At 48.1% G+C, this 13,527-nt stretch overlaps 2 protein-coding genes and 2 long non-coding RNA genes across 4 annotated transcripts; 2 read left to right on the top strand and 2 right to left on the bottom strand.

Moving 5' to 3' along the window:
* On the top strand, positions 1-1,925 carry LOC120656714. Its single transcript, XR_005667971.1, has 2 exons — positions 1-464; positions 1,408-1,925. It is a non-coding gene; the product is annotated as an uncharacterized LOC120656714 (long non-coding RNA).
* A 1,034-nt stretch (positions 1,926-2,959) lies between these two features.
* On the bottom strand, positions 2,960-3,682 carry LOC120654187 (14 kDa proline-rich protein DC2.15-like). The gene has a single exon (XM_039931728.1). The coding sequence runs from the start codon at positions 3,591-3,593 to the stop codon at positions 3,213-3,215; it is 381 nt and encodes a 126-aa protein (XP_039787662.1). The 5' UTR covers positions 3,594-3,682; the 3' UTR covers positions 2,960-3,212.
* Positions 3,683-5,595: 1,913 nt separating this feature from the next.
* On the top strand, positions 5,596-7,479 carry LOC120656713. The gene is made up of 2 exons (XR_005667970.1): positions 5,596-6,002; positions 7,070-7,479. It is a non-coding gene; the product is annotated as an uncharacterized LOC120656713 (long non-coding RNA).
* A 1,161-nt stretch (positions 7,480-8,640) lies between these two features.
* Positions 8,641-9,190, bottom strand: LOC120654185 (14 kDa proline-rich protein DC2.15-like). Its single transcript, XM_039931727.1, has one exon. The coding sequence runs from the start codon at positions 9,099-9,101 to the stop codon at positions 8,721-8,723; it is 381 nt and encodes a 126-aa protein (XP_039787661.1). The 5' UTR covers positions 9,102-9,190; the 3' UTR covers positions 8,641-8,720.
* Positions 9,191-13,527: the final 4,337 nt, after the last annotated feature.

Below are 13,527 nucleotides of genomic sequence, written 5' to 3'. Positions count from 1 at the left end.
AAGCCGGTAGGCTTCTTTGCCTACTCCCCCCGTTCGCTATCCTGCCCTTTGCGCGCGGCCCTCGTCCTCCCGCGCGCGCTGGTCCCGTTCCCGCGCGCCAGCAATCCTTCCGCTCGCCGTCGAGCCACCCAGGGAGGCGCGCCTCCGCCCGCCGTCGATCCGCCCAGGGAGGCGTGCCTCCGCCCGCCGTCGAGCTGCCCAGGGGGTCGTGCCTCCACCCTCCGTTGAGCTGTCCAGGGTGCCGTGAGTTGCCCAGGGAGCCACGCCTCGGCCCACCGTCGAGGACCCCCCGGCGTAGAGAATCCCCTCCGTCTTCATGTACAGGCCGCTGCGCTGGTCGATGGCGGATCGTGCAGCGGGGATGTGGAATCCTCCCTCTGCTACTGTTCCCTTTGGTCAGGATGTCCAGGCAAGGTTCGATCTGTTCGAACATGAGGAAGAGGACGTGGAGGAGGCACACACAGGTAATTCAATCACTGAATAACTAGCATAGACGTGTGGAAGCATTGATGTGTGCTATTTTGCTCTGTTATTAGATGAATCAAATTTGTGTGATTAGCATTCAGTGAGTCAGTGAAATCTCTGAATGTGCAAGTAGGTTTCTGTTATTACTAGAGCACCACTACACCATCAGGGAACAATAGCTAGTTTGCAGGATCAGTTTATACTTGGAAAAAGGCTGGTTTTAATTGATGCTTGCAAGTATTTTCTTGGCTGTTCTTTATGTCTTGTACATCTGTTGGAGCTAGGTGGGTCTGAAATCTAGCGGCAAGTATTTGAATTCAGTTTTGAATTTCAGACTTATGTTGTATCTGTATGGTTGCTGAAACTGCAGCATGCCCTTGTTCAAAGTATGCCCTTGTACTGTAGCTCGTCTGGTTACAGAGATGCTGAACTATCTGATGAATGCAACATGACCTGAACATGGCCTGAATCTGATGAATGCAACATGGCCTGAACACGGCCGGTACCCATACAAGAAATCTGTAGTACAGGTCGATCACATACAGAGAAGTATTGACACACAGATGGGTTAGCTCATCAACATCTAGGAAATAAGAAGCACAATGGACCAATAGCTAGTTTGCAGGATCAGTTTATCATATATGAATATATCAATCAAAATAGATTGTTGTCATTTTCAGTTCAATCCTGAACCATAACTGTGCCTCCTTGAGTTAATTTATCTTGGAATTGTTTGAGGTGATGTATCTGGGTACTGTTTTAGTTATTTTTCTCTGAATCGAATTGATTTTTGTTCACTAAATTGATGCTCACTGAATTGATGTTCACTGAATTCAAGTGAGGTTTCATGTTCACTGAATATCTGTATCTACTCACCTGATTGTTTGTTCACTGAATTCAGTTCTGGTTTCAAGTTGATGATAATGTTTTTTTCTATCACAGGTGGTATGGGTTCAAGGTCATACACAGATCTCGTAATGAATGGTTTTCAAGAATCTGAAGATGCTCCACTCCTGTTCATGCCACGGACGAGAGGGATCGCGTGTTCTGTTGATGGTCGGGACGGCCTGCTGTAGGCGGCTCTTCCTGGTCTTGCAAAAATCGTAGTTGCCCGGCCACCGAAGGAGAGGAGGATCGGAGGGAGTTCCCGAAGGAGAGGAGGATCGGAGGGACTTCCTGAAGGAACGGATCGCGGCGCGCAGTGCCTGCCCATCAAAGGAGAGGACGATCGGAAGGGGGCCGCTGAATGAAAGAATGGCGTGCGGTGCCTGCCCACCAAAGGAGACGACGATCGGAAGGGGGCCACTGCAGGAGATAGGGTCCCACACGATTTGAATATGAAGAATCTAGATTTATACCTACTCTGTTGGTTTTCCCCCTCTTAAGGAACCTTTGCATTTTTTTTACACACCTTCCAACTAGCTAAATTTATCTATGATTATTGCTAATCTGTTGGAGTTGCTCTTATCCCCATTCCTTTTCATCCCACCAACCAAACAAGAATCGAATTTCCGGCCTCCATCCAAACAGCTAAACAACTGTATCGGAACCGTCACAATATTAAAATTAGGGATGGAACCATTCCATCCTACCTTGCTCTCTAACCAAACACTATCTAAATATCATGCTACATCAGCAAATTTGCTGACATGGTAGAGTTATTTATAAGAAGAAAAGGGGGAATTTCATAGGATAAGAGATGAATGTCATCACCATGAGAGCAAGTTTAATAAATTTTATCTTTAAACCAAGCCAAGTAAGCTAGAGATAGATTTAGAGATAAATATGTATAATAACTTGTCTCTTCGCAATTTCCAATAATTATTTTTTATTCACACAGCCGCAATTGTTACCTTAGGAAGACCAGAAGACGGGAAGAGGGAGGAGGGCTGGGTGAGCAGAAGTGGTAGGACCTGGCAGAGCCACATGATTCTTTGGAGCGCGTGTACAGCTAATCGACGGATGCGGCGACAAGCTTATACTTCTCTTTTATCTACCTTAGCAAGGATGATCGTGTTAGTCGATTCGATCCTTATTATACCTATTCTAACACTCATCCAGCATAGTTACCAAATTTCCAGTCTAAGATAACATTTCTAAACTATCCTAATACATAATCAACACCGTACAGTACATGGAGCACATCGGACGGTGGCCCTTCATGTACGTATCAGCTAGGAAAAGGAAAGCTTCTCCTCCCGCAATACTCCTGCCTAGCTAAATCGATTTTTCTTTTTTCGATGGACGTCCATGTTTCTATAAAAGCTTAGCTAATAATAGCCATCCATTGATTAATTTGACAGACAGCTGTCCCGCCGGTTCCGTTCAAAAAGAAAAAAAATCATCCATCGACATTTTCTCATTGTTTTGTCCAATAAACAAAGGACGGCTTCCACATTTAGGAGTGATTTGGTTACAAATATGGCACTACCTAGTTATATAATCGCTCTGCTGTACAACAAGAATCAAACCAAATAAAAGCACTGAATTTTAGCTGCAAACAAAACTTTATTGAAACACTAGCACATAGATGAGTACCGGGCCTTTTTTTACAACAAATGCACAAAGATCAGGTAGAGAAAATAATCCAAATCAGATATCAGCGCTAGCGCGCGCTACCATGCACTGCACGCAAACCAATCCACCAGCACGTGGAATAAACAAGAGCAAAGAGCAAGCAAACCATGCAACAAAGCAATGCAAGGCCGCTCTCATATATTCATATATATAGGTCGAGACACGATCGATCAGCACTGGAAGCCGCTGGGCACGTTCTTGCCGCAGTAGTTAAGGATGAGGCTGAGGTTGATGGGGAGGTTGAGCTGGATGCCAAGCACGTTGGCCTTGATGGCGGTGCAGAGGCAAACGGCAGCCTCAAGGTCGACGAGCCCCTGGAGGAGGGAGCAGCACGGCAGCGCCGGTGGCGTGCCGACCTGGGCCTTGATCAGGCCCAGCACGTCGGCGCACACGCCCAGCTTCAGCAAGTCGAGGGAGCACTTGCCGGGCGACCCTGACGTGGTGGTCTGCGTTGAGGTGGACGAGGTTGCGTCGTAGGGCGAGTACGCGCTGGCCACGCCCAGCAGCACCAGGTTTACGGCCAGGAACAGCACGAACGCCTTGGACGCCATTGCTATAGCTAGCTCCTCGATTGATCACAAGCCAACAAGCTAACTCGCGATCGCTCTAGCTGAGGTGGTTAGAGCTCTTGAGCAGCGAGTGATCAGCCTGATTGTGATGCTTGATCATGCTATTAGCGGGGGTACTTATAGGCTGAGCCCGATCATTAGCGTTCATGTTAGCTTTGCGTTCATGTGAAAGCGGTTAGGAAGGGTCCAATCTGGATAGGTTGGCCACTTGTATAACTAGTGTTTTCCAAGATGCCTGGATCGGTTGGCGACCTCGTGTAACTAGTGCTTTCCTAGATAATGGTGTATCGAATACTTTTTTTCTATACAGCTCCGGCGAGCTTCCTGCGCAGATGGTCAAAATCGATGCATGGGCTGGCGAACAATAACACTTTGTTTTCGTATGATGCTGGTTGTTATTTTAGCCTGGGATGTTGGTGTACCGGACGGCGCGTGGAGTGCGCGGGTGGTTCCGGAGGACATAGAGGTCAACAAATGGTGGTTAATAATGGACTAGAAGTGTTGACATTCGAGAAACCAAGTAGACGTGGATGATTATTGGTTCTATAAATTGCAGCAATATAGATGCACACACACGTTCCGCCCGTTGCAAGAAAATAAAGTGTCACATGTTTAGAGATTCATTTTGCGGAGTCGATGTTAATTAAGAATGCCAAACATGCCAAGCACAACTTTTGGAGTCCCAATATATCCAATTTTCTCTCGATTTGTATACCCTGATTTGTACCTCTTCTTCCAATGAGAAGCCAAGCAAGGACGTGATTTGCAGCTCTTCAAGTTCCTCTAGGTCTCAACAGAACCACCAATTAGGTTCCGTGGCACCCGCAGCAGCAACTCCAAGTTGGCTCCACCACCAGGGGCAGACCTAAGATTTGGAGTTTTGGTATTCAAGATTGTAAAGGGTGGGAAAAAAATTTGACAACCTAAAGTACACACATTAAATAGTTTTAAGAAATTTGGGAATTTAAGAAATTTAACTTAGCAGTTGTCCAATTTTAAATTCTTGATTGAAGATTGAAGCAGTTGTCCAATTTTAAATTCTTGATTGAAGATTGAACATTGAGCCCATCTATACTATGTGGCTTGCGGGTTGCCGACTGCGGCCCTGGCGCCCTGCACAAATGCACCGCAACGCCGCCCCTGGCCACGCGCGGCCACACATGAGCTGCATGCTAAGTTGTCACCATTGCCGAGCCACAACAGGCAGCCCCTCTCTCGCCTCCGTGCGGCTCGCCTCGGCTCCAATTCCTTCTCATCCCTTCAACCAAACAAAAAACCAAACCTCCATCCTGCAACCAAATAACTGTATCGGAACCGTCCGATCCTTAAAATTAGGGATGGAATGTTGAAACACTATCTAAATATCATGCCACATCAACCAATTTGCGGATATGGTAGATTCATTTATGATGAGAGAGAAGGGGGAGTTTTATGGGATAAGAAACAAGTATGGTCACCATGAGAGCAAGTTTAATATGATTTGGTTTTAAGCCAAGCCAAGTAAGCCAGAGATAGATTTAGAGACTGATATATATAATAACTTGTCTCTTTACAATTTCTAAAAGTTATTTTTTATTTACTTAGCCGCTACTTGCCTTAGGAAGACCAGACGAGAAGAGGGAGGAGCGCTGGGTGAGCAGAAGTGGTGGGACCTAGCAAAGCCACATGCACTATACCACAACACCACATTAGCGTCGCACGTGGGTTGGTAAAAGTCTGTCATTACCGACAAACAATCAGTTGGTAAAACATTCTAACCAACCATCAGTCGGCAATTCGATATCTGCCAACAAACTATCAGTCGGAATAAATACTTGTATTCATTGTCTGTGGGTGTGTCAGTATAAAATATTTTGACATCTAACAGTCCGTCGGCAAAGCTCTTTGGCGTGGGCCTTTCTAAGCCCACTCGCGTGCGGAGCAAAAGGCCCAGCCTGTTACCGCTGGCGCATATAAATGTCTAATCCTAGTAAAGCTCGCTCCATCCCCCTATCCACATCTCACGCACGCGAGGTCGTGAGCGCCGCCGGGTCCTCGGCTAGGGGCGCCATTCCCCTTGCTCGCCGGCTACACCGCGTGCTCAGCCCCTCGTCGCCGCCGGATCTGGCGGCCCCATCCCACCTCTCTCGTTGGCTCCACCACTCGAGGATCCTCTCCGCCGGCACCTGCGCCACGGCGGCCGGGCTGGAGCAAGAGTTGTTCGATGCTGGCCACGCCCCTTGCCCGCATGCCGCGCAGGGGCTCCGTGGCGGCACTGCGGCAGGTGCGGAGCTCCGCCTCCGCCTGGCAGGAGCGCTGCTGCCACGGCCCCATCTCTCTTCTCCGCTCGTCCAAGGCGGTCGTGCGGCCACAACACCTATCTCTTGACTCTCCTGCCCTTCGTGCACCCAAGTATGCTTCTGCCCTTCTTGGATCTACGGTTTCTTGATCCGTATGCTTCTTTTGTGAATTTGCTAGATTCATCTGTGACTCCAAGTAATCAGTAGCTTCCTGCACCCAAGATGGTTCCTAGTCCTTTTTCAGTCTTATAAACTTGTCATTTCTAGATCTGGTTAGCTATTTTATATTATTAAAGGCTATAAGGGCGGAGGATCTCCCCACATCTTTCTTGGATTTGTGAACAAATTTGCTAGCAAATCTTATAGCAAGCCGAGAGTCCATATTACTTTGGTTATTACACGTACTGTTTTAAGTTGGTTACTTGGTTGAACAAGAACACGATAACAATTCACAATATCTTGCTTTAGGAAGCTTTGCAACTTTTCTTTCTCAGGAGCACAAGGCACAGAATTTGCCGTAGCTGCTATTGCTTTCTGCTAATTCATTTGTTTTTGTCATCCACTTTAGGAATCACTTTAAGATGTAAATTATAAATGCAATAAGATAACATCCACTTCTTAACTACAGTATAGCAAGATGAGAAAAATTGGCTAGAGCTTGTATGAGTGCCAACAAAATTGTGCTATGCAGTTGGTATAGGTATGTTTTGATTGTCATAGACTCATAGGCTTGTAGGCTGAAATCCATGATCTGATATAGTTTTGATTGGACATATGAGGTTAAGGACTATAGCTGAACAGAGATTTCATTAATACATGTTACTGTAAGTTTAAAAGGGTCATCTTATTAGCCAGGTTAGCCTACCAAAATGTATTCTCAGCCTTCTTGAAAGTTTGTACATACTACAACAAAGGTGTTTTGTCCTGTTTATTTGAGGTGCAATCAAGTGTGCTTGCTTTGTGCATTTTTGAGGCTTCATTTTTCACATAGATGATAGATGATTATTTCTTTCATCAGCCGGGTTAGCCTACCAAAATGTATTCTTGCGATCAGTTTTGCATAATTTTCACATAGATGATAGATAATTATTTCTTTCATTTTCATGACTTATTCATATAATGTGTTGTGTATACCTTTGGATCTTAACTAAAAATTGGCATGCTTGTTTTGGATTTCAGGTAGTGTCAGGAGATGCTAGATAGCTTGCTTGATGATGTCAACGTCAAACCGTTCAAAGTACTCATGGAAGTTGTGTTTTGTTCGGACCTACCTAGAGATAAAACAATGATCTAGAAGATGATGTGTTAAAAGGAGCGAAGTGCTCAGCTTTGTTACCAGTATTTAGATTTTTGGTTGTGTCTATAGGCTTGGTCTTATCTTCAGTGAAGTCTTTTGGGGTTCTTGAGCTGTGGTAAGCACTATTTGGTGTTTAGTATGGTAGAAAATTTGGTTGTCTTCTCGTACCTCCTAGCTGATATGGAACCTTTGTTATATGCAGTTCTAGAAAAATATTGAACAACTAATATTTGTATGGATGATCAATGTCAATGTTTTATATGCTCCTATTGAATCTATATCCATATTCGTATGTTTCATGTATCTCAAGATGAAAGTTCATGCACTGATAATAACTTTGGATTTGTGATGGATACGGTGGACCTCTGAAACTCAAATGTTACATTTGCACTAATTTGTCGTGGATTATTTTTTTTAATCCATATAAACTATCTCGTCAAACCATTGGTCGCTAAAAACTCCCAATGGCGTCCAATGATCAGTTGCTAAAAACTCCCAATGGCGTCCAATGATCAGTCGGTAAAAATATGTCAGTCGGTATAAGTTATACCGACGCCACTTACAACGACACATAAGTGGTGTCGGCATACATCTATACCAACTGATGGTCTGTCGGTACAACGGCTTTTGCCGACTGACCATCAGTTGGTGTATCGGGGCTGTGGTATAGTGATGATTCTTTGAAGCGCGTGTACAGCTGATCCACGGATGCGGCAAAAAGCTCATGCTTCTCATCCACCTTGGCAAGAATGATGACGTGTTGGTCGATATGACCTTTATTGTTCCTGCTCTAACACTCCTCCAGCATAGTTATCAAATACCCAATCCTGATAATTGTACAATAATACTCCAACTGAGACTGACTATCTATAGAATCAACAATGTATAGTACATGGAGCACGTCGGAGGATAGCCCTTCATGTACATATCAGCTAGGAAAAGGAACACTTCTCCTCCCGCAATAGTCCTGGCAAGCTACAACACTTCTTTTTGTTTTTCGATGCACGTCCATGTTTTTCTTAAAGCTTAGCTTCAATAATCATCCATCGACATTTTCTCATTGTTTTGTCCAATAAACAAAGGTCGGCTTCCACATTTAGCAGCAGTGGCGAAGCCAAGATAACTTTGACCTCCATTGCACTCAAGAAAGCTAGCATAATTTATATGGTAAAATTCAGTTAAATACTAGAAAAAAAATATTTTTTACCATGGTACATGTGCACTAGGGAAGCTCCAGGTAGCTTCGCCCCTGTTTAGCAGTGATCTGGTTACAAATATTGCAGTACGTAAATGAACTTTATTGAAACACCGGCACATAGATGAGTCCCGGGCCTTTATTACAATAAATTCACAAAGATCAGGTACAGAAAATCCAAATCAGATAACAGCGCTAGTGTGCTAACATGCACTGCACGGAAACCAATCAATCGGCCCGTGGAATAAACAAGAGAAAGGAGCAAGCAAACCATGCAACAAAGCAATGCAAGGCCGCTCTCATATATTCATCATATATATACGTCGAGACGCGATAGATCAGCACTGAAAGCCGCTGGGCACACTCTTGCCGCAGTAGTTAAGGATGAGGCTGAGGTTGATGGGGAGGTTGAGCTGGATGCCGAGCACGTTGGCCTTGATGGCGGTGCAAAGACAGACGGCAGCCTCGAGGTCGACGAGCCCCTGGAGGAGGGAGCAGCACGGCAGCGCCGGCGGCGTGCCCACCTGGGCCTTGATCAGGCCCAGCACGTCGGCGCACACGCCCAGCTTCAGCAAGTCCAGGGAGCACTTGCCGGGCGACCCTGGCGTGGTGGTCTGCGTTGAGGTGGACGAGGTTGCGTCGTAGGGCGAGTACGCGCTGGCCACGCCCAGCAGCACCAGGTTTACGGCCAGGAACAGCACGAACGCCTTGGACGCCATTGCTATAGCTAGCTCCTCGATTGATCACAAGCCAACAAGCTAACTCGCGATCGCTCTAGCTGAGGTGGTTAGAGCTCTTGAGCAGCGAGTGATCAGCCTGATTGTGATGCTTGATCATGCTATTAGCGGGGGTACTTATAGGCTGAGCCCGATCATTAGCGTTCATGTTAGCTTTGCGACGATCGATCGTGCGTGTGAAAGCGGTTACGAAGGGTCCGATCTGGATTGGTTGGCCACTTGTATAACTAGTGTTTTCCCAAGATGCCTGGATCGGTTGGCGACCTCGTGTAACTAGTGCTTTCCTAGATAATGGTGTATCGAATACTTTTTTTTTCTATACTGCTCCGGTGAGCCAGCTGAGCAGATGGTCAAGATCGCTGCATGGACTGGCGAACAATAACGCTTTGTTTTTGTAGTATGTTGGTTGGTTATTTTAGCCTGGGATCTTGGTGGACCGGATGGCGCGTGGAGTGCGCGGGTGGTTCGGGAGGACATAGAGATCAACAAATGATGGTTAATAATGGACTAGAAGTATTGACATTCTAGAAACCAAGTAGACGTGGATGATTATTGGTTGTATAAATTGCAGCATTATACATGCACACACGTTCCGCCCGTTGCAAGAAAATAAAGTGTTACATGTTTAGAGATCCATTTTGCGGAGTTGATGTTTATTAAGAATGCCGAACATGGGAAGCACAACTTTTGGAGTCCAAATATCCAATTTTCTCTCGATTTGTATATACTGTGATTTGTATCTCTCTATCCAATGAGAAGCTAACCAAGGACGTGATTTGCAGCTCTTCAAGTTGCTCCAGGTCTCCTGCTCGGTGTCAACTCCAAGAGCAGAACCACCAATTAGGTTCCGTGGCGGCCGCAGTAGTAGCTCCAAGTTGTCTCCACCTCCAGGGGTAGGCCTAAGTTTTTGAGTTTTGGTATTCAAGATTGTAAAGGGTGGAAAAAATTACAATCTAATGTACACACATTAAAATTTTTTAAGAAATCTGGGAATTTAAGAAATTTAACTTAGCAATTATCCAATTTTAAATTCTTGACTGAAGATTGAAGTAGAGGGCAGGCGATTAGCAATTGAACATTAAGCTCTTCTATACTCCGTGGCTTGCGGGCTGCCGGCTGCGGCCCTGGCGCTCTCCGGGGTTGCACCGTAGCGCCGGCCATGGCCACGCGCGGCCAAACGTGAGCTGCATGCTGCGGTGCCGCCATCGCCGCGTGCCCGTGTCACACTGCCGCACCGCCACAGGCCGCCCCGCACTCGTCTCCACGCGGCTCGCTTCGGCTCCAATTCCTTCTCATCCCACCCACCAAACAAAAACTAAACCTCCATCCTCCAACCAAACAATTATATCGGAATCATCCCATCCTTAAAATTATGGTGGAAGCAAAACTATCGTTTGCAGTAGTTCTTTGTCTGAATTGGAGATTAGTTATGCTCTTCTTTCATTGTAAACTTTGTAATAATTGGCTGTGTACATCCATGGATGTAGATGCCGGATTCATAATCCTTTTTCTAAAAAATCCTTAAAATTAGGGATGGAACGGTTTCATCCTATTAAACTCTCCAACCAAATACTACCTAAATTCCATGCCACATCAATAAATTTGCTGATATGGTAGAGTCATTTTTTTGCGAGGTATATGGTAGAGTCATTTATGAGGAGAGAGAAGGGGATTTTCATGGGATGAGAGAGGAATGTCATCACCATGAGAGCAAGTTCAATAGGATTTGGCTTTAAGCCAAGCTATAGATGGCCAAATGGGTTGGGTCAAATGGGCCGCACTAGGCACAATACGAAAAAAAACCCTACCCTAACCCAGCCTAGCCCACGATCTATAGGGTTAGGGTCGACCCGACACGATGCATAGGGTAGTGCCTGGGCCTGGACTCCGACCCATAGTGCCGACCCTGACCTGACACGACTAATGGATCTGACCCGATCAAACACGACTAATTTTGTTCCTAGCACAATTTGATCCATTAATGACCCATAGTTCCCAACTCAACCCTAAATTCCTACCTATGTGGCCATCTCTCCCTCACTCTCCCAATCTTATCCCTTTACTCCCCGTGACCCATGCTCTCATTCTCCCAATCTCCCCCTCTCTCTCTTTCTCTTTCTCTCTCTCCCGATGCCCCTTCTCTTCCCTGTGGCGGCAGAGATGCTAACGAGCCCGGCGGCCGGTGGCGCGGCGAGCGCGGCAGTGGCCCAGCCAGCGAGCCCAGCGGCGGGTGACGTCGCGAGCGCGCTGGAGGCCTGCGAGCGCGGCGGAGGCTCCGCCGGTGAGCGCGACGGCGGATGGCGCCGCTAGTGCGGTGGAGGCCCGTGGCCGGCGAGCGCGCGGAAGGCTGGCAGCCGGCGACCGCAACGGAGGCCTGTGCGCGCTGTGGAGGTCGGCGGCAAGTGCCCGAAAGTCGGCGACCGGCGACCGAGATGGGTCTGGGTCGGCACTAACCCTATGGGTTAGCCGTGCCAATGGGCCGGCACGACACGATTAATCCTTAGTCGTGTCGTGTCTGGGTCCGCGGCCAGGCACGCAGTACCGGCACGACACGACACGACTAACTGATCCTGCTGAATAGTGTCATGCCTGATTCGTGCCGTGTCCGATAGGGTTAGGGTCGGGTCGGGCCGTGTCAGACCATTTGGCCATCTATAAGCCAAGCTAAGTAAGCCAAAGATAGATTTAGAGACCAATATGTACAATAACTTGTCTCTTCGCAGTTTCTAATCATTATTTTTATTCACCTAGCCGCCACTTGCCTTAGGAAGACCAGAAGACGGGAAGAGGGAGGAGGACTGGGTGAGCAGAAGTCGTGGGACCTAGCAGAGCACATAATTTTTTTAAGCACGTGTACAGCTGATCGACGGATGTGGCGAAAAGCCCATACTTCTCTCTCATTTACCTCAGCAAGGATGATCGATATGGTCCTTATTGTACCTGCTCTGACACACCTCCAGGACATTTATCAAATTGCCAGTTCTGATAAATAATAAATGTACGATAACACTCTTACTGGCCATTTATAGAATTAACAACGTACAGTACAGTACAGTACATAGTACATGGAGCACATCGGACGATGGCCCTTCATGTACATATAACCTAGGAAAAGAAACGCTTCTCCTCCCGCATAGTCCTGGATAGCTACATCTTTTTTTTTTGGATGCACGTCCACATTTTTATTAAAGCTTAGCTTCAATAATCATCCATCGACATTTTCTCATTGTTTTGCCCAATAAACAAAGGTCGGCTTCCACATTTAGCAGTGATTTGGTTACAAATATTGCAGTACGTTGTCATATACTCGCTCTCCTGTACAGCGAAAATCACACCAGATAAAAAGCACTGAATTTTAGCTACGAAAGAACTTTATTGAAACACCGGCACATAGATGAGTACTGGGCCTTTATTACAACAAATACACAAAGATCAGGAAGAGAAAATCCAAATCGAATAACTGCGCTAGCACGCTACCATGCACTGCACGGAAACCAATCCACTAGCACGTGGAATAAACAATAGCAAAGAGCGAGCAAACCATGCAACAAAGCAATGCAAGGCCACTCTCATATATATACTGTATATACTATCGGCCCTAGAGAGGGCGCGCTCGGAGCAGCCCGCCGCTCTTCGAGCGTTCCTCGGGCGCCACATGCCCCGGAGAGAGAAGCCCGACGCGGCCCGTGGATTTGCCGAACCCATGTGCCGCAGTCGCAGCGCCTCGGTCCGTCCGCGCCCCGCCGGAGAGAGCGGGGAGGGCCAGCCCGCCGCCGCCGCGAGGAGGGAGGAGGAAGAAGGAGGCTGGTCGTGCGCGCAGGGGCGGGGGAAGGACGCCCGGCGCAGCGAGGAAGTGAGGAGAGGGGCCGATGGGGAGGGAGGCCGCCCCTGCTCCTCCTCCTCCGAGGACCCACGCCGCTCGAGGCCCGCCGCCGCGCGCGGATTCGGCCGGCGAGGAGGCCTAGGCCGGTACTCCCCGCACCGCCCGGATCTGCTCGTGAGCACCTCAGCCGCCTCCGCCGGAGAGGACTGGCTGCCGGGAGCAGGGGCGGGGTGGTGGCGGGGTCCCGCGCCCGCAATGGCGGAGCCCCGCGCCGGCCGCCGGAGCCATGCCCGCCGCCGTGCCGGCCCCACCTCAGCTCGGAGCTGCGAGTAGCTGACGTGGAAGGAGGGAACCCAAATATGAAGGGGAGGAGAGGAGAGGAGAGGGAGGTAGGATCCGGCCTGCCGCCATGGCTCAGAGCTTGGCGCGCTTGGATCCGGCCGCCGCCACAGCTCGCCGCCTCGATTCGCGCCTCGCCGGCCGCGCCTGCTTGCCGGGGCGCGCAAGGCGGGCAAGCCGGGGAGGTGAGGAGGCGGCGAAGGCGGAGGGGAGGAGACGAGACGAGACGGAGGGAGGACCCGGCCC

Source organism: Panicum virgatum, chromosome 1N, assembly GCF_016808335.1.
Source record: "Panicum virgatum strain AP13 chromosome 1N, P.virgatum_v5, whole genome shotgun sequence".
Lineage (NCBI taxonomy): Eukaryota > Viridiplantae > Streptophyta > Magnoliopsida > Poales > Poaceae > Panicum > Panicum virgatum.
This window is presented reverse-complemented; position numbering and strand designations above follow the sequence as displayed.

Coding starts and splice junctions, on each gene's coding strand:
- LOC120654187 (XM_039931728.1), bottom strand. CDS start 3,593: ATGGCGTCCAAGGCGTTCGTGCTGTTCCTGGCCGTAAACCTGGTGCTG.
- LOC120654185 (XM_039931727.1), bottom strand. CDS start 9,101: ATGGCGTCCAAGGCGTTCGTGCTGTTCCTGGCCGTAAACCTGGTGCTG.